The 21,351-nt window shown below is 35.9% G+C and overlaps 1 protein-coding gene across 1 annotated transcript; it reads right to left on the bottom strand.

Annotated features, from left to right (window-relative positions):
• Positions 1 to 17,169: 17,169 nt before the first annotated feature.
• Positions 17,170 to 20,823, bottom strand: LOC133803283 (laccase-14-like). The gene is made up of 7 exons (XM_062241262.1): positions 20,654 to 20,823; positions 20,407 to 20,558; positions 19,905 to 20,149; positions 19,673 to 19,798; positions 18,799 to 19,429; positions 18,358 to 18,710; positions 17,170 to 17,543 (listed from the first exon to the last, which is right to left on the bottom strand). Exons 1-7 carry the CDS (start codon positions 20,762 to 20,764, stop codon positions 17,410 to 17,412), a joined length of 1,752 nt encoding a protein of 583 aa, XP_062097246.1. The 5' UTR covers positions 20,765 to 20,823; the 3' UTR covers positions 17,170 to 17,409.
• Positions 20,824 to 21,351: the final 528 nt, after the last annotated feature.

Consider the following 21,351-nt stretch of genomic DNA (forward strand, 5'->3'; position numbering starts at 1 on the left):
TGAAGTCTTAATAGGCAGGAAATGAGCTGACTTGGTTAGTCTATCTATTACTATCCAAGTGGAATCATGCTGCTTATTCGTTCTTGGCAATCTCGTCATGAATTCCATAGCTATATCGTCTCACTTCCATTCTGGTACGCTAAGTGGCTGCAATAAGCCTGCAGGGCGCTGATGTTCTGCTTTCACTTGCTGGCATACTAGACAGTTAGACACAAACTCTACTATGTCCTTCTTCATCCCTGGCCACTAATAGATTGCCTTGACGTCATGTGTCATCTTGGTCGGCCCTGGGTGAACTGAGTATGGGGTACTGTGCGCTTCTTCTAGAATCGATCTCTTAATCCTTTGATCATTTGGAATGCATACCCGATCCTTATATCTCAATAATCCTTGACTTGATATTTAGAAATATGTGGCCTTGCCTTCTCTGACTGCATCCATATGTGCTGCTAGTGTGTCTTCATGACCTTGCCCAATCCGTATATCTTTTAGCAGATTTGACTAGATAGACAAATTAGCCAGCTTGCCGATAACTACCTCTATTCCAGCATTGATCAGCTCTTGCTGCAGTGGCTTTTCTAGTTTGGCTAATGCTGCTAAACTTCCATAATTTTTCCTACTTAGCGCATTAGCAACTACGTTTGCCTTCCATGAGTGGTTTAGGATTTCACAGTCGTAATCATTCACTAGCTCTAACCACCTGTGCTGCCTCATGTTAAGCTCATTCTGAGTAAAGAAGTACTTTAAACTTTTGTGGTTCGCATAAATCTCGCACCGTTCTCCGTAAAGATAATGGTGCCAGATTTTCAACGCAAAGACCACTGCTGCCAACTCCGTATCATGAGTTGGGTAGCGTTGCTTGTACTCCTTCAGTTGTCTTGAGGTGTAGGCTATCACCTTATCATTTTGCATCAGCACGCAACCCAACCCTTGCTTCGATGCATCACAGTAAACTACGAACTTATCGTTGGCTGTCGGTACACAGAGTACTGGTGCTGAGCAAAGCATATCCTTAAGCTACTGGAAACTTTCTTCGCATCTATCATTCCAGTTAAATCTTTGTTGTTTCTGGGTCAGGTGGGTGAACAGAGCGGCTATCTTAGAAAAGCCCTCTACGAACCTCCTATAATAACCTGCTAACCCCAGAAAGCTCCTTACTTCGGATGCGTTCTTTGGTCTTGGCCAATCCTTCATGGTCTCTACCTTCGATGGGTCTACTGCAACTCCGTCCTTTGATATAATATGCCCGAGGAACGCCACTTGCGAAAGACAAAACTCGCATTTCTTGAACTTGGCGTAGAGTTGATGCTCCTTCAATCGTGACAAAATCAACCTCAAATGTTTCTCGTGCTTTACTTCATCCTTGGAGTATCCTAAGATGTCGTTGATGAACACTATGAAAAATTTATCTAAGTGGTCCTTGAAGACCCTATTCATCAAGTCCATAAACACTACTGGTGCGTTGGTAAGACCAAAAGACATAACTAAGAACTTGTAATGTCCATAACGAGTTCTAAAGGCTGTCTTAGGAATATCTTCTCCCCTTACCTTAAGCTGATGATACCCGGACCGTAAATCAATCTTTGAGAATACGGTTGCACCTCGGAGTTGATCAAACAAGTCATCAATCCGGGGTAGCGGGTACTTATTCTTAATCGTTACTTTATTCAGCTCGCGGTAGTCTATGCACATCCGCATACTTCTGTCCTTTTTCTTCACGAATAGCATCAGTGCTGCCCATGGTGAATGGCTTGGCCTAATAAAACCCAAGTCTAGGAGTTCTTGTAGCTGCGTCTTTAACTCCTTGAGTTCTGTAGGCGCCATCTGATACGGTGCCTTGGAGATAGGCTCGGTGCCCGGTACTAATTCTATCGTGAAGTCAATTTCTCGAGTCAGCGGCAATCCTGGCAAGTCATCGGGAAATACCTCTGGGAATTCTCTTACAATACGAACGTCTCCAACCTTGAGTGGTGTTTCCTTTACCACATTTGTAATGCTGGCTAAGAATGCTTGACATCCTTTTTCCATCATTCTTTGAGCTTTGAGAGATGATACTAACGGGGTGCGTAATCTTGAAGCTTTTCCCATGAAGCATAGTTTCTGGCCGTCATGAGTCTCGAACATCACCTTCTTGCGTTTGCAGTCGATGGTTGCACCGTGCTATGCTAGCCAGTCCATGCCTAGTATGACATCGTAGTTTTTGATCTCCAGTTCTATCAGGTCTCCTTTTAGTTTTACGTCCTCAATCTTGATCGGTACACCTCGTACTATCCGTGATGATAGAACTACTTTGCTCGAAGGCAACTGTAATGCCCCGGATTCTCTATTATGGTTTAATGGCTGGATTAGTAGGCCGGGAGGGCCATAACTGTTTAATTATGCCATTAAATGTGTTTATGCATGTTTATGAGAATTATATTATAATATGATGTTAAATGCATGCATGTGAGTCCACATTTGTTTACAGGGGTGTTTTGGTAATTTGTCCCGTTGAGGGTATAATTGAGTATTTGTTTGCGTGTTAATGATATATTGTGAGACCACATTATAATGTGGATTGGTTCGAGTATTTCGACATGAGACGATCTTTAAACATGATTTAACGGTTTGGTCATAACAGGTTTGAGCTCGGGGCTCGGGGTGAGTCTCGGGGTGATATTAATGGTTATAGCGTTATCGGGGATTTTAGGGTAACGGGATATGAATTATTGGTATTTGAGGATATTGAGATTAGCGGTAATTAGGAAGCGTTAATTATGATTAACGGGTTAACCGAGAAGTACCAATTTTACCCCCTAGAATAGCTTGAGAAGCTTTAGATGACTCAAGGGCAATTTGGTCATTTTAGGGGTGGATATATGTGACTTAAGTGGATGTAGAAGGTGGTAGACTTAAACAGAACAAAATAGAGAATTTGCTTCCTCTTCCTTCCCGTGCATCACCTTCCTCTTGTTCTCCTTTAAGGTTTTGAGCTCTAGGTGTGGATTCAACCAAGGTAAACTTAAAGGCTGGGTTGGTGGCTTGATTCAGCTTGTAAGGGAGGTCCAAAACCGGTTTCAAGGTGAGTTTTAGTCTTTGATTTCAGGTGTTGCTCTGTTTTCGTTTAAGTTTTTAGCTCATGAATCTTGATGTGAGAAGTGAGAATCAAAGGGAGTTTTTGTGTTGGTTTGATTGGGATTTGATGAGGGTGAGCTATGGGTGTTATTTGGGGGTTTAATTGTATGTTTGGAGGAGGATTAGAGATGGTTTGAGGGGTTGGTTTGGGAGGAAGGAGCACAGGGGAAAAACTGGTTCGTTTAAGGGCGTGTTGTTGGTCTGGGCTGGGCGCCGCGGCGCAGCAGGTGAGCGCCGCGGCCCTTGGCGTCTGGCAGGGGGAGTCCCTCTCTGTTTGAGGGCGCGCCGCGGCGCAGCAAGGGAGGGCCGCAGCCCTTAAGGTCAATTTTTCCAAAAACATGTTTTTAGCTTGGGGATTCAAACCTTAGGCCTCGGGGTTGAACCTAGTACCTGGTTGAGTTATGTTTGATGTCCCGGAGGCTAGTTCTTGGTTTGGGAACCCTCAGTTATCATTTTTATTAATGAATCCTATAATTTGGTTATGACCAGGTGACCGTCAAGGAATTTAAAGGTTGATCGTTCTCAGGGGTCGTTCATATAATAATTCTCACTCGAACCAGAGGTAAGAAAACAGTGTATGAATACAGTTGCACCCTGTATAGGTATATGACATGCATGGTTTGATATTGAGGCATGTTGGTTGATATATGTGGACATGGGTTGCATATTAAATGCTAGTGAACGCTGATTACCTGTTTATGGCATTGACTAGTCAGGGACCGACTCTAAAGTCGATGAACACGCATTGAATGGCTCTATGACATTAATGCGGGACCGACCCTAAGGTCGAGGAACTTATAAGCGCTTGCCTGGTCTATGACCAGATGTTTATAGCCAAGGTATATGACCCCGGTGACCGTTCGTCACATGGCTAGGGGACGTTGTCCATAGTTTCGACTCTAGGGTCGTGTGGAAGGTTATGTTGGTGACTAATCACCATGCACTTGTCCTGATCAAACTTATGAAAGAATCACTTATCAGTTAAGCCCTAGTGACCCTATCGTCACATGGCTAGAGGGAGTGATGCTCATTAATGTGACTTTTGGCTATTGTCACCTATTCGCTTGGACTGATAGTCCTGAATGGTTATTATGATCGTTGTTGATATTATATCATGCTTTATTGTGTTTTCTTGCTGGGCCTTGGCTTATGGGTGCTTTGTGGTGCAGGTAAAGGGAAGGAAAAAGCTTAACCAACCTTGAGTGGAGAGCTTGGGCGATGTTGTGTGCATACATGGCCGCTTGATCGCCACGGTCAAGGAGTTCTCAGAGGGACTAGGGGTTTACCCTATTTTTGCCGCTTAGGCCGGCGGGGAGTGTAAATTTGAAACAGTAGCGACTCTTTTGTATTACAAACTACTTGTAAACACTTTGAAAGGCTCATGAGCAGTTTATTTACTTAATGAAATGTATCATTTCCTTTTTACTGGTTTTCCACCTTAACCTGATAACAACACTTAGATCACGTTTTTAACCAAAGGACTCGGGTAGCGGGTCAAACTTCCGGTTCACTGTTCACCGTAACTGTTCTGGGGTAACCAGGGCGTTACAGCAACTCGGTTACAAACCTAGTTCTAAATCTTTCACATGGTTTGCTAGTTTTTATATCATTCCTAACGGGATATACGAATGAGTGGCTCCCAAATCAAATAATACAGAGCATATATTATTGAGGATAGAAACCTGACATGTGACCACCTTATTGGTAGCATCAGCCTCTCCTTGGGTTAAGGCAAAAACCCTAGCAGGAACCATCTGGTCGTCTTTCTTCCCCTCTGGCTTATGCTAAGGACAATCTCTTTTCCGGTGTCCTTCACCAGGATGTTTCTTCTGACACTTAGCACATGGCGGGTATTCCACATAACCAGACTTATTTCCCCCATTATTTGTCTGTGCCTTTTTATCGCTATCAGATTGCTTATTATCAGGATGCCTTCTTTTCTGACCGTTACTGTTGTTGCCGGACTGATTGTTACTATTATGGTTATTGTTCCGACTGGTCTGAAGTTGACCCTGCTATATAGGCTCATGCTTACTGGCTTCTTCTTTGCTTACATTAGCCTGCAGCCTCTCTACTTCTATTGCCGTCTCTAAAACGTTGGCATACGTAGTAATCCCCGGGTTTACTAGCTTAACCCCTAGCTCGATCTTTGGTCGAATTCCTCTAATGAACTTAGACACCCTCAGATAGTTGGTTGGAACCATTTCCGGTGTGAACTTAGCTAGGGAGTCGAAATGATGAGCATACTCTGCCACTGATAAACTACCTTGCTTCAAGTTGGAAAACTCCTCAACTCTTGAAGTGAGTACAGCCGAATTGTAATACTTCTTCTGGAACAACTCCACAAATCGAGTCCATGTCATGGTGGCAACATCATGCGATTGCTGGACCAAGTCCCACCATATTCTAGCATCCTTCTCGAGCGAAGACGAGACGCAGGATATACGGTCCGCGTTATTGAGATTCATGTGCGTCAGAATTGGCTCCACATTCCTTAGCCACTCTTCTGCTTCAAAGGGGTCTGTAGTCCCTTCAAAGTTTGGAGCGTGCTTCTTACAGAACCTCTCGTAAACCGACTCCATGTGTTGTACTGGATATGGCGCATAATTCGCCACTGGCCATCCCCCATATGGACCAACTTGTTAGGGTGCTGTGGCCATTTGGCGTGGCTGCGGCTGCAGTGGAGGCAGAGGCTGAGTCTGGGGCTGAGCCTGTTGTTGCTGTTACTGCAATAGTTCCTCGACTTGTTGTCGCAGTCTGGCAATCTTCGCAGTGTTGTCAATTGGTGGTGGCGGTGCGTTGCGGCTGGCAGTAGCACGCACCCCCCTTCTGCGAACTAGAGGGGCTTCATTGCTCACTGGAGCAGCGTTGGAGGCATTTCCGTTGGTGCGTGTAGATCTTCGGAGCGACATCGCAGCAGAGTTCTAACAGTTGAAAGAAACATGTTAGAACTTTACCTAATAGGCTCTAAGGCACAAACTTATTCTAAAACAAACATATCTCGGACCTATTGATTATGACTTCTTATGAAAATTATATAAGTCTTCTTATTTATTAGAGTGGGTTTCTATACTTAAACAAATAAGACATCTTTATTATTTTCTAAGTCTGTTCCTAATTATCCTATATGACTTAATTCTCAGGCTTAAAACTTATCTTTGTTCCAAAGTTAACCATATTGAGGGAGGGCTGGGATCAGTAAAATCTTTCCCACTAATATGGCCCCCTAACTCTCAATATAGAAACTTGGTTCATTGATTTGTATCCACCCTCACCAAACTTAGTCATTATTTATTATTTGTTATGATTGAAAAAAAAAATTCAAACTCATACATGATAACAAAATAACATGATATTATTTTGGAAAAGAGTTTTCACTAATTACAACCATAAAACAAATAATAAATAAAACAAATAATGAAACTAACTATTCTAAAAATCAGGATCTTCTATATCCGATGCTTCATCTAGCATATCATCATCTAACTCTTCATAGTCTTCATTATCATGTGCCTCAAAATGCCCTCGAGGAAGGTTCATAAAAATCCTATGCTTTGGTTTATGTTTTTTTAAATAATAATAATATGATAAACAATTTAGATCACAAACTACCTTTTAGGTACAAAACATTCAAGATATTATTCAAATTATACCTCAATGATTGGAGACAAAGCTTGTTTAATCTTGATAAATCAAAGATAAATGTTATTCTAAATTCTTATGTGGTTACACAGTCATACTATTTGTACACAGTCATATTGTTATGGACACGTGTCTTGTTTTGTGCTTTTGGTCCCCGCACAATTGGGTTTTATATATTTTGTATGTTCTATAGGTCTTTTTCAAGGAATACAAAAATTTTACACTTTCCTTCTATCATGGTATTGGAGCTGTGACGACTCCCCATGACATCCGAAATCAGTACAAGTTCTACAGCACTGGCTTTGCCGGAAAACCCATCATTTCCAGCACAAATACCACCAGCTCCAACTAGAAATGTTTCCGCTACCCAAAAAATCTCCACAGTTCCCTTCCACTTCTCCTTTCTTTTCATCACATTAATTATTCTACTCTCACAGGTCCGATGAGCTCCAGCTTTCCCTCGGTGAACCAAACCATTGTTATCAAACTTGATGATTCGAATTATCTGGTGTGGTGGATGCAGATGCAGATGCAGATGCAGAACATTATTGTGGCTAATTAATGGCCTTGAGGGATACATCGATGACTCTATTGTTTGTCAACCGTAGTTCGTCGATTTGGCTTCCACTCAAATCAACCCTGATTTCACTTACTGGCATCACTATAATTGGTTGATTATGAGCTGACTTTACGCCTCCCTCTTTGATACGATGTTGGGTCAAATTTTCAATTTAACCATTGCTTCTGAGATTTGTCTTTCTTTAAAACAAATTTATATTGCTACCTCCTTTGCTCGTATCTCTGAGGTTTGTACTTCTCTGCAAATTCTTAAGAAAGAGGGTTTATGACTAAATGGGTTAGGTCCTGAGTACAATGGTTTTGTCACTCCCATCCAAGCTAGGTCTCATAACCCTTCTCTCCTCCTCAGCCATGATGCCAGATTGGATCATCAATATACCGCTGCCTCACTTAGCTTCCTTCAAGCCAACTTGACTACTATGCCTTTCCCTAAACCCAAATCCAAACCTCATACTCCAATTCACCATCAACCTTTTCCACCACCATGACACTCACCACGCCCTTCCTTCTCTCCCAATTCATTTTCTCCCCACCCTTCTTCTCCTTGGGCATCCCCACCCAGACCATCTAACAACTCCTCATGCCCACTCTATTCCCCCAAATGTCAAATTTTCTTCAAAGTGGGACATACTACCAGTTCCTGCTATTACAGAAACAACCTTCAATACCATCCTCCACCTCTTCCACCCAAACAATACAATGCTTATCTTTCCCAACATACACCTTTCCCACATTCTCTCCCAATCTCATCCTGCAGCCAACCCTGGAACAATTACTGATCCTCACTGGTATATGGACTCGAGTGCCTCGCACCATTTCACTCCTGATTTGAACATGTTGGAGTCTGCTCAACCGTTCACTTGTGGTGACCAAATCACTGTCGATAATGGTAAGAAGGCCTCTATTTCTCATGTTGGTTTTGCCTCTTTACCAGCCTATAATTGTTTTCTTTAGCTTTGTCAAGTTTATCATTCTCCTTCATTGTCTAAAAATCTACTCAGTATTTCCAAATTGTGTCAAGATAATAATGTTGGGATTTGTGCCCTTAAAGCGTATTTATGTATGAACGATTACTGTTAATTAAATAAAGTTAATATTTTGCACTCATATTTGAATTTAATTATACATACCATTTATCATGAAGATCCAATATTATTGATGTGGTATTGAATTAAGTATATGTATAATGATATATATACAAGATGATTTAATTCAAGATAATAATATAAAAATTTTCCCTAATCGCTAAATAAAGTGGGAGCTTTATTTAATAAAGATGATGAGTATAGTCTATCTTCTATTTAAGACAAAGCAGTTTATCCAGATTGTTAAGTGTAGCGACACAAAAAGATAGATAGGTATCATATACAATATAGATTGTATTGGACAAGGACACGATGAAAGAAAGAACTTCTGATAATCTCCGTTAAAATATAGAAGTTAAACATTCATCAATCGATGGTCGTTTGAGACTTGACCTCAATCCTGAAGTGAGTAATGAACTCCTATTTGTGCTTTTACTTTTGACTTATCGGGTAAGGTTCAATATTCCTACGACCAAATTCTTGATATCTTGGAGTCATAGAACTACAAGTGGCTTGTAATGACCCAACTATTTTAGACCTTGGTGGTAATAACTACTATACTTAATCATAAGAAAACGTACATATGAAAACATCATAACTTTATTAGATAAAGAAAAGGTTTGAATACATAAAAAAAATGCATTTATTATATGGGATCACATTGTTTTAAAAATAAAAACATAACATGATCTAAATAAATCAATTACAAAACTAAGTGCGGAAAAATAATACATAGAAATCATAATTTAAAGACTTAAAGACTTCATCCTCTAATCGAACGCTCAATCCATCGATTCCATCCTGCCTCAATACATATCCCCAAGCTGCCAAGAACCTTTCCCGCCGCCATATCTATTTTCCTGCACATATAAACATAAAGGAATGAGCCTAATGCCCAGCAAGGAAAATCTAACAACATAAATCACATACATAAAATTCGTATCATATGCTAAAAACATGTCATAAACATATACCATAAGCGTATCATAAACATATGCCATATATACTACAATGGCTGTAGGCTTGTTAACTAATCAAGTCATATGCCCATTAGATTTGTGGGGCTTGCTAGCTAAGCAAGTCATATGCCCATAAATTTATTGGGGCTTGTTAGCTATACAAGTCATATGCCCAAGTCTATCAACATACATAATATAACATTTCATAACACAACATAACATAAGATAACATATAACATATAAAATCCTATCCTATTTTCCTTACCTATATACCGGGATATGAGAATGGAATCGGGACTTTGGAACACTCCTAAAAACCATAATAGAATGGTGAGTATACTAAAGAAAAGATATGGAAATAATAAACTACACCATTGAAACGATACTTACCAACGAAAACCTTATGTTCGAAGAACTTAGATGCCTAACCAAGAATAAAGAATACGAGTTAGGATTTGAGTAAAAGAACTTTAAGAATCAATGCAGAGAGGAACTAGAATTAGGAATACCTTGAATGCTTCTATGACCGAACTATACCTCGAAAGCAAAATATACTATGAACCTTACTTCCCGAGTGTTTATTAAGCTTATAAGGATAAAGCTTATAACCCCGACCCAAGTGTTTATCACTCTAAAATAACCTAGTAGCTGTACACTCTGAACTTAGCTTGATGAATGAATAAATGGCTGGGTACTAGGTCCTATTTATAAGAGTTCAAGAATGAAAAGATCTTTATTTTGCTTGAATAAAATAATGGCTTTTTAATTGAAAAATCTTCGAATAATCATTCAGCAGAGGCTGAAGACTCGGTCAAAAAGATTCTAGACTTATCAAAAGGTTAAAGAATAAATTAAGCTCGCTTTCAAAAGTTTTCAAATATCTGGCACTACAACCGATATATCACCCCTAGTAGGTGATATATCGCTTGGGCTAATATGCCCGAGGCTCATCGCGGTGGCCGTGCGAAGTTACGTATTTTTCGTATCCCCGTATGGCGATATATCACCCCCTAGTGCTGCGATATATCAGCATATGCTGAAATATTATACACGTAATTGCACTTTTTCAGCCTAATTTGAATTGAGTAAACAGCCCTGACTAGGTTCTCTAATGATTTCAAAGCTGCTGGCAAACCCTAGGATATTCAAATATTACTCTTATTAAATTTATTCCTAAAAAATACTTAATTATTCATTAAACATACACATGACAAGTGTCATTTCCTTATTGGGTTTATTTAAACCTTATATTATAATAAATATCACCTTCATAATCAGTCATATTAATTAAACCTTAAGTTATAATTAATATTCTTAAACTATAGGTTAAACTTATAAAATCTACAAGTGTTACTACGAGTGTCCAACTAAATCCCGGCTTGAACCAAAATCCACAGTCATAAAAATACTATAAATATTACTATTGCTACTACTATCTAACTATCTAAGTAAAGTTCTTGGACTCTATATGGCTGGGAACATACTTCACAGATATGGAATCTGCTTCTTACTTAAATGAAAGCAGATTAGTTGTTCTTTTTAGTGTTGATTCAGGGCTTGAACATAGAACGCTTAATTTGTGTTAGAGAATAGAAATTTCATTCTATAATTAAATTTATAGAATAATATCCATTAGAGGATCAATGGAACTAATCGATAAAGACATAATTAGAGGGTGTATGCCTTAAATATTCGCATATATTGGTGAGCTAGAAAATGGCCTAATTCGATCTGACACGTGTAAATCTTCCCATTGGAGCTGTGTGTTGCGGGCCTCCTTTTCTACATCTCGAGCTGATTAGAGAGTTAACTGCTACATGAAGGCATCCTGTAGCTAGAGTATGAGTGTCACGAGCTGACGCCACGTTAAGCTCGTGATGCAGCAGAGACCTGACATCCGAACCCTTGTAAAGTCAACCACGCAATATAAATGTGCATAAATCAGACATCACATGTCTATTCTGTTCCCGAATTCTCAGACACGCAGTATAAACGTACGTGTTCGGACATCCCACACCTGATTTGGGCCATGCGGACCATTATCCCTCATTACCTATTGATTAGACCACACTTCACTGCAAAGTTCAGGAAATAATCATCAGTGTCACAAACATGACGTGAAGGATAAAGAGATCACGGGATGACCCCATTGCCAACCCAGATATCTTCTTCCTATAAATACCGAGACCCTGGGTAGGGCAAGGGGTTGTCATATTTTTGTAAAGAAACACTTTGTAAGAACTAGTCAAGAGATATCAATAATATCGCCTGGTGGACTAGAGGGATTTTAACCTTCGAACCACCTAAAAAGAAAGAAGTGATCATCTATAGTTATTTTTATATTACGGTTCACCAATTTGCACTAATCCATCCTATTTATTCGCATAATTACCTGTTGCCGAAGAACCACGTCAACAGAGGGGTTAACAGACATTAAGACCTAACTTTAATTATGAACAACTAACAGAGGGTCATAACCCATGCAATTGTTAGGAAAAACTTATATAGGATCTTTATTTATTTTCCTGTATATCTAATATTAAACAAATTAATATGAGATAGCCTAAAACATGTTTCTAAAATTGAATTCAAAGAGAAACAAAGAATAGAATACTTACAGTATACGCAGCGGAATTAAAGAGTCATTCTTTCATTTTCTCTAACTCTTGTATCCTTTCTGTAGCATAGTATTATCAAGAAACTGAACCGATCTTCTATTTTCTTCACAACCTTCCAATGTATCCTTAGAATCACCTAGACTAGTGTGGGAAATTCTCAACACATGAGATACATACAGAGAAGAAGAAGAGAAAATAATCAAAGAGGCTTAGAAAAGGACTTGTGTTTAGATAGAATCTAAAACTATCAGAAAACCAGTGATTAAACTTATCTGTCATCTTAGAAATCTAAACTGATGTCTTCTCTCTAAACAGTCCTTTTACAGACTCAATTAGGCCATTTAATTTAATTAAAAAATAAATAAAATAATAGCCATTTTTAAACCTTAGGTCGAAATTATCATGGGCTTTAGGCCCTTGAAATTTCCCATTTGATTATAAGCCCGTTGGACTTAAAATCAATGCATGTATTATTTTCTATTGATTTAATTAATTAAAACCTTTATCAAATTAATTATTTATAATTTGAACCTTGATTTAAAATTATTTATTAATTTATATACCAATTTATCTTAATTAACAAATCTGCCATAATTTTTCTTTTCTTCTCAAAATTACACAACTCTGTGAAACTTTCCAAAATTGGCCTGGTCAACTTTGATAATTCTAATTGATAATTAAATCAATTAATTGAGACTATCTAGATGATTTTATCCAAGGTACAATGGGGACCATGGGCCTATGCAATCAAGCTCCAATAAGTTATCATAAATCTAACAAATAAATTTACTAACTTATTAATTCCTCGTGACTCCACTATAGATTTAGAATTGCACTCTTGAATTCATAGAACGCTCTATAACAAATATAAATACATTCTTAATTATCCATTGTTACAACCATAATTGTCACTCAATCCTCTATAGACGGTCTACAATGAGATAGGACTAAAATACCGTTTTACCCCTCATTGTATTTTATCCTTAAAACACTTAGTTTCTTGTAAATGATATTTCAGTAAACTAATTTAATTACTGAAATGAGATCTCTATCATTTAACACCTTGAACCAAACTAAAATGAAACTGTCGTTTCACTTCTTCATCAGAAGCTATAGATGTTCATATCTATGATTAACACTCCCACTCAATTATACTACCGAGTTCCCAAGATGTAAGTATGGGCTAGTCCGTAGGGTAAGCTGGTAACGAACAAGTCAAAGAACTCAAATAATACAATTAGTTAGAATACTAACCACTCAGAATTGAGATTGAATTGACCTATGGTCAACTATATGATATGACTAGAATAGATAATAACAGTATGTTTACTTATCTTATCAACTGTCAATTTCGGTCCAATCCGATGTAACAAATACATCCGATCTTATCTGCTTTGCTAATGTTCTGGAAAGAACATAACATTGTAATGTGTAAGTATATAATATTGTAGATTGGCAAGTCAATGTAAATCCTGTGCACTGACTAATCTTGGGACTAACTTATTTTGAACATATAATCATATTTATATTCCACTGTGATTACGTCACTATAAATAAGATTAGATACATGCTCGGGATTTAATAGAAGTTTATATTAAACAAATAATCATGAAAATAAAACATGTGAGCAAAGTGATTGACCAAGTCAAAAAATGATTTATATTCTTTTATTGATAATAAATGAGATCAAAGAATTTATGTTTTAATTAGGGCATAAAACCCCAACAGCACTGACTAAGTCAATTGACGACTTTATAGTTATAGCTTCTCATAATATAAGATTGTAGTTTTGAGAGTTCAACTATCAATTTCTAGTGGAATAATTCATATTTAATAAATTAATTAATGGAACTAAGAGTTTGTGAAATTAATTAAATGATTGGAGCTTACAACTACGAGTCCATATACCGTCCCCATACTAGCTCGATAACATAGAGGTAGGATTTTGGCATTAAAAGGAAATAATTAAAAATAATAAACTATTATTTTTAATCTCATAAATTATTATTATCTGTGAAATAATATTTAAAATATGATTTATGAAATAATATTTAATGGCAAATAAAATTATATTAATTATTTTGTGAAATTAATTTTCAAGGTATAATTGTATATTACATAAAATAATATGATAAATGCCCAACAAATAGCATTTTATAGAGACAAAATACCATAGGGCCCACAACCCTGCAGTTGGCGGCAACCACAATCCAAATGGATTGTGTCTCACAAATAGGCCCAATGTGATTAGGGCTAGGTCTTTTTTTTTTATTATTGTTATATTAATAGAACATAACATCACGAGAAAAAGATACCAGATGCATTTAACGTTATGTGCCAAGAGTGAAAAATAGAGAACTTGGTTATCTCTGAATTGTGAGAAGAACACTCTCTCATGTGTTGAGATTCAAAAGTATGTTCTTGTGTATCCTACCAAATAGCGCATAGACATCCACCTGTCTCCTTCTCTTTGTGCGAGCCATAGTATGGAAGATGGTGGGTTAGGAGGCTAAGACGATATTTGATCTACACATGTTCTATAACTACACAAATGTATTTGTATTTTTCTTTTTATTCAGATTCATGTCGCATGAGAAAGATCTCATTCTAGTTATGGTTCCTAGAGTGATTCATTCTTATGCTTTAATAATTGCTTTTATTGCATTGAAATATAATACCATGCTTTCGCTGCACTGTCAATCACATGATCAAAAACCAACAAATAATGCATTTGTTGAGTTTCATCCTCATTTTTTTTTGTAAAACATCAGGACAACAACCAAATCCTTCTCCAAGGTCTTCTTGAACATGGAATTTATCGAGTCTCCTCTCCGTCGTCATTGTCATCCTTGTCTTCTACTTTAACTCAGCTCCTCTTGACTTCCAAAAATGATCTCACTCTGTGGCACTCTCGTTTAGGACACCCGTCGTGGAGTGTTGTTACTCAAGTTTTTTCTACTTGTAATGTTTCTATTTCTAAGAATGATAGTGTGCAATTTTTTACTTCATGTCAATTGGCCAAGTCTCATAGACTGCCTTTCTCCAATTCTGCATCAAGGGATTTAGCCCCTTATGAATTAATACACACAGACCTTTGGGGACCTTCCCCTGTTACTGCCATTACTAGTGTTCACTATTTTATTTTGTTCATTGATGATTATAGTCGTTTTACATGGCTTTACCTTCTTAAAACTAAGGATGAAGCTTTCCAAGCTTTCATCACTTTCAAAAATATGATTCCCACAAAATTTAATGGTGTCATCAAGCGGGTCAGGTCTGATTGGGGTGGGAAATTTCGTTCCCTCTCCTTTTTTTTTCTTTCACTCAACATGGTATTTTACATGAACTTTCTTCTCCTCATACTCCACAAAAAAATGGACGTGTTGAGCGTAAGAATAGGCATGTTGTCGAGACGGATCTTACCTTGTTTGCACACACGTCCATGCCTCTTCGTTTTTGGCCCTATGCTTTCTCTATGACAGTCTATTTATTCACAGTCCTTTTCAGACTCTTTACCACAAGCTTCCATCTTATGCTCATTTTAGAGTCTTTGGGTGTGAATGCTTACATGGTCCCCCTGTGCCTACCATTGTCCCTATAAACTTGCATCCTATGATCACTAGAGCTAAGTCTGGTATCCATAAACTACAACTATTTTACAATGTTACTCCCAGTCTTTGTAACGTCCCGAAATTTCTAATATAACTAAGTGTTTTGATAAGCGTGTCGGGAGGACATGTGGTGTAATTATGAGTTAATTATTTTATTCATGTGATTTATACAATTGAGTATGCATGATTATGTGTATTAAATGTGTTTAAAGACTTGATTTTGTTAAGAAAGAGTATTTTTGTAATTTTGACCCGTTGATGGTATATTTGTAATTTTATACGCTATGTGCTTGAGATCACATTATTATGTAGATATATTCGTGATATTCGGCATGAGTCGATCATTTCGAGTAATTTAGTGGAAGAGTTACAACGGGGATAAATACTCGGCTTGGGATGAACCAAGGGGTATTTTTGGTAATTTCGCATATTTTGGGAATTATTAGTAAATGAAATAATTGGGGAAAATATTTGTGATTGGAAGATTAGGAGATTAAATTGGGGATTAGAGGTGTAATTTGAGATTAGTGGAGATTTTTTAGGCTTGGGAGGAAGGGTAATTTGGTCTTTTGACCTTGAGGATAGTGAAAGCTGATACTATTTGTACACAGTCATACTGTTATGGATATGTGTCCTGTTTTGTGCTTTTGGTCTCCTCACAAAGGGGTTATATATCTTTTGTATGCTCATTGAGTCTTTTTCAAGGAATACAACAATTTTACACATTCCTATCACAAATGTATTCAATTAAATAATATTGTCTATGAAAAAATAATTTATTATGTATATATAAATATATATATGAATATTATATACATACAAATATATTTTAAAAAAGAGTTGTTGACATTAATGCATCAAAAATCTATTTTACCATCTATTTCAAATATATTAAGTGTTAAATTATGGACCTTATCATACAATCTATTTATGAAGTAGACTTGAATATTAAAAAAAAAGCTTACAAATTAAAATTCTTTGTTAAATATGAACTTCAACAGATTTAATTGATCAATAACTAGTTCTATATATATAGTTCCAGATGTAAATTAAGAGAAAACATGCTTAAAGTTACTTTTAGGTGTGTTTGGATGAAATATAGAAAAAACTTTAGAAATGACTTCTAAAAAACACGAGAATCTATTTTCTTGTTTTAATGAATATTTCATAATACTAGTTTACCCCTATTTTTTATAAAAAAAAAAATCAAATTACATCTATATCCTAAATTGTGCCGATAACAGTTATAGAATACGATTATTTTTTTTCTTAAAAAGTATTCTATCTAATTTTTCTAAGAATAACTACCTACTATTTTTTTAGTTTTTATTTTATATATAGAATCTCTTTCTCTAACTACATTTAGATTTTTATATTTGAATATTCAATTTAAAATTTATATTTTCTGTTAATTAAGTTTAGATTTTTATGATTTATTTATTAATTAATTAATATTAATTCATATATGTATGCAATTAGATTTTTTTCTTCAAAAGAACGATTAATTTTCAAATGAGTTCATACATAACATATATTATTATAAACATATATTTATGGTTAAATATGATATTTATTTTATAAGAGCTTTTATGTAGTATATACCAAACATTCTGAAAAGCTCTTCAACAAAGAAAAAAACTCTTTCAAAATATAAATCCAAACAAAAATTAGAAATCTCAAACTTTTACTTGTCTTCTTTTTATGTCTAAAAGTAAAAGTAAAAGCTATACCAAACAAACCCAATATATATAAGTATATATTTATATGTATATATATATTTGTGGTGGAAGCTTTTAATTAATTAAGAGCAGATTGGCATGTTAGGAGGAGGTTCTCGAATGCTTGTCTCCTTCGTTGGCCCATTCTTGACAATCAGCACAGCACTCATACCCCAACTGGCATGTCTCTCTAGATGACAATGCAAAAACCACACTCCTGAAAAAAAAATAACATTTGAATTTCTTAATTACTACTGTTCAAGAGTTTAATGCTCTTAAAAATTTGAATTCTTTTCTCATAAAAATTAAAAAAAATAATTAATAAAAAAATGTAGTATCATGTATGATATATGTGATATATGCCTTGGAATATGACCCATATACGTTGTGCTTATATATACAATGACTCCACTCCCCTCATCATACATAATTTCTCTTGAGTATCAAAACAATCATCTTTTCTAACATGTTTTTGGAAAGCAAAAGGGTCTTTTCAATTTAATCAACCACTAGCTATTTTTATTCTTTGTGTGGTTATGTTGTCAATCATTATTAGAAATTAATCATCTATAGTTTCTAAATATTGGTGTCTCTATAGCTAGTAGCATTCCCCATCAAAAAACAGCAATATATTCGAACTTCTATATATATATATTTAGTGAATTGATAAGGTGAACATCCATCATCCCTAATAGTGTTATTCAATATCGAGTCTCATATATTTAAATTTAATAAGTATTATATGAGATATCGATAACCAATTAAGAGGTATCACCTTGTGTGGCGTTGGACACCTTAAAATATGAAATAACCACACTCATATATATTTATGTCGTATGTGGAATCTTGTGTGCTCTTCTTCTTCATGCATGTTATTAATTTGGACAAAAAACATGACATAATGGAGAATTATTACTCATGTAGTCATGTTATTATAATAATTTGCTAGATATATAGTATATATATTCTGTAACAAATAAAAACTACTCATCATATATAAACAAGAATAAATTTCTTACGTACGTACGTACCAGGATTTTGAGCAAAGAATCTAACGGCAACCCAACCATTTTTGGGAACTCCAAATGTGTTGAGCACAGGTGGATCAAGCAAATTGTAGGTTTTGGGGGAAGTTTTGTGGTCAAAGTTGCCATAACCATTTCCGACCTTGTAGACACTAAAACCATGGAGATGCATAGGGTGATTCTCAGCAGCAATTACATTAGTCCCTTGGAATATAATCTCAATTGTTTCACCATATTCCACCATCTTCACCTTCGTTCCAATGCTTGGGTGTAATGTGTTGTTTCCCACGTCTCCTGTGAAGTTGAAAATATAAGGTGGCCTGGCTGGGAAATCACTGCTATAAACACCTGACAAGCTCCTGCACTACGTACATATACATAAATATATATATATATGATATTGAAAACTCTTCAATAAATATATTTATATTTACGCATATGATATACCTGTAATATGCTTGTAGAATATCAATCGAAGGGGTCTGAAAGCTAACGTTGTTTAAGCTTGCTGCTATCCGATTACCATCTGGTCCCTCACAAGACGAGTTAGGGCAAATTATTGTATTAATCGAAACCGTAATGAACAATCGTTGTCCAACATTCGTAGGCAGATTAACCAGAAATTCCTTGGTAGCCAAGGCTCTAATACGACTAGTGAAATTGTACGAAGCAACTCTATCAGTTATATTAGGAAGCAATATTGGCATTATTGGAACATTTGATGAAGAGGGTTCGATGGTTTTGTTGGAGATATTTTTACTATCATCATGGTGATAACGAAGAATGGCAGAGGTAGTAGAGGTATCGATGGAGACATTCGAGTCAGAAAATGGTCTAGAAAAGATGTAGTAGAGAGTGGGTTTTGAGTGGTTTTTGGTGGTGAGTAAAATGTCCATGGTTTGGCCTGGGGATATCATTATGTAGTCTGTGGTAATGGGCTTGATGTAAGCTGCGTCTTGAGCCACCACTGTGAGATTATGCTGTGCTATGGCTAAGAACATTTCTTCGTTCATTACTGCGTTCACTACTCGAAGAAGGTACCTCCTTTTTGGTTTCACTACCAGGTTGTATATTGTTTCTACAAAATGATATGATGAGACCATGTTGTTAGTAACTAAAATTATATAAAAAAAGATATGGTAGAGGTATTGGGTTCGAGATTTCTACATTGTTTAAGGTAATATTATTAGTGCTTATTATGGCTTGATCTCCACATACATAACCAAAAAAAGTAATTTATATATGTATATATATATATATATTGAATTTAATTGATGCATGCATGTAACATAAAATTTCTGCTCAATTATAAGTTATATACCATTGGTGCAATTATATAAAGGTCCAGGCCAGCCATTGATGGTGAAAGCATCTGATATATTTGGGTCTGATCCGGTTGCCATGGCACTCTCAATAATTTCATTCACGTCTCCATTGAACCATGAGGCTGCAATACATATATATAAAACACATAAATTTGGAATTTTATTAGATACATTTTTTCGCCAACGTAAGAAATATATATATATATATATATAAATATATACACATACCGAGTACGACTGTTTTCTGTGCATGAGGTTGAGGAAATGGGTATGTTTTCCCTAATGGAGGCAAAATAATAATGGGGCCATGAACAGTGGCACGTGACCAATCACTATGAGCATGCCACCATAAAGTTCCTTCTTCTGTTGAAAATATAACCTCATAAGTAAAGCTTTTCCCAGGTTGGATTGGACATTGCGTTATGTTTTCAGGTCCATCTGACCATGGATTTCTTGGTTGTTTTACTCCATGCCTACAAATATATATATATGTTAATTACTATGAGTTATAAGCACAAACACACACGTACCCTTTACTTAAAATATAATTAAGAATAAACAGTGATTAACATAAGCTTATTAGCGAGGAGAAAACAACATAAATTCTCTCAAGAACATTTCATTCATTGAGCTATATATTACAGCATTAATTATTTCATTACATGATGAATTATTATCTCATAAACTTATTATAACATAAAAGTAGGAAAAGATAGCAGTAGTTTATTACCAGTGAATAGTGATGCCATAGTTTCCTTTGTTATGAACAGTAATGAAAGCCGTTTGGCCCTTCCGAACTCGAATGGTTGGGCCTGGGAACATGCCATTTACAGTCAACATTTTTTTTGTTGTACATAATCTCCTAAATTTCTTCTCTTCAACCTGCAAATCAATTAATAATTTATATGATTATGAATAATACATATTTATATATATAAACATTGTGAAATTATATATATATATATATGTTTACTTACAACAAATGTATAGTTACTGTGAATGCTATGATCAGCCATGATGAGCAATCCATCTAGAAAGAAGATCCAGATGAAAATCAAGATCAACCTAACTTTCCTCATCGGTTCCATTTTCTGATATTACTATATCAAAATTTTCTATGAGATAGTGATGATAATATGAATAATACCCTTTGGAGATTTGCATTTTGATATGAGAAAAGGGACATTTATTTATAGACCACAATTTTGGGTTCTGGAAATTTATGTACAGTACGTCTGGGAAGCTTTAGTTAATGTTTGCAATGAATTGTGTCAATTCATCTTAAATTTATTTTTTTATTAATCCACCAAAGTCAATCAAAAAAAAAAAAAAAAGAGAGAAAGAAAATGACTTGAACTAGAAGATGGTATACAGATCATTACATTTATTATTGGCCTGTACTTTGTAATAACCAGCTAGAATAATAGTACTATATGAAAATTCTAAAGTAGTCCACTTAAAAGGGGATTATGGTTGTCCTTTTTGTGTTTTCGATATGGATAGTTAGAATACTAATTTAAAAAAAAAAATATTTGTGTATATTAATTGTATTTATAGCAAATATTTAACTAATTTTTGTGAAATTTTGAATTATTTAAAGGGTCGAAAACAAGGTTTATGTTGCACGCGTGCTTTTTTTTTTATACGCACGGGGTGTTCATCGGTCAGTTTGATT

The sequence above is a fragment of the Humulus lupulus genome, chromosome X (assembly GCF_963169125.1).
Source record: "Humulus lupulus chromosome X, drHumLupu1.1, whole genome shotgun sequence".
Lineage (NCBI taxonomy): Eukaryota > Viridiplantae > Streptophyta > Magnoliopsida > Rosales > Cannabaceae > Humulus > Humulus lupulus.

What these genes read in the sequence shown, in the direction of transcription:
- LOC133803283 (XM_062241262.1), bottom strand. Translation starts at nt 20,764, where the DNA reads ATGGAACCGATGAGGAAAGTTAGGTTGATCTTGATTTTCATCTGGATC. An exon ending in TATGGCATCACTATTCACTG is followed by an intron (nt 20,150 to 20,406) that starts GTAATAAACTAC and finishes ATATATTTGTAG; the next exon opens with GCATGGAGTAAAACAACCAA. An exon ending in ACAGAAAACAGTCGTACTCG is followed by an intron (nt 19,799 to 19,904) that starts GTATGTGTATAT and finishes TATGTATTGCAG; the next exon opens with CCTCATGGTTCAATGGAGAC.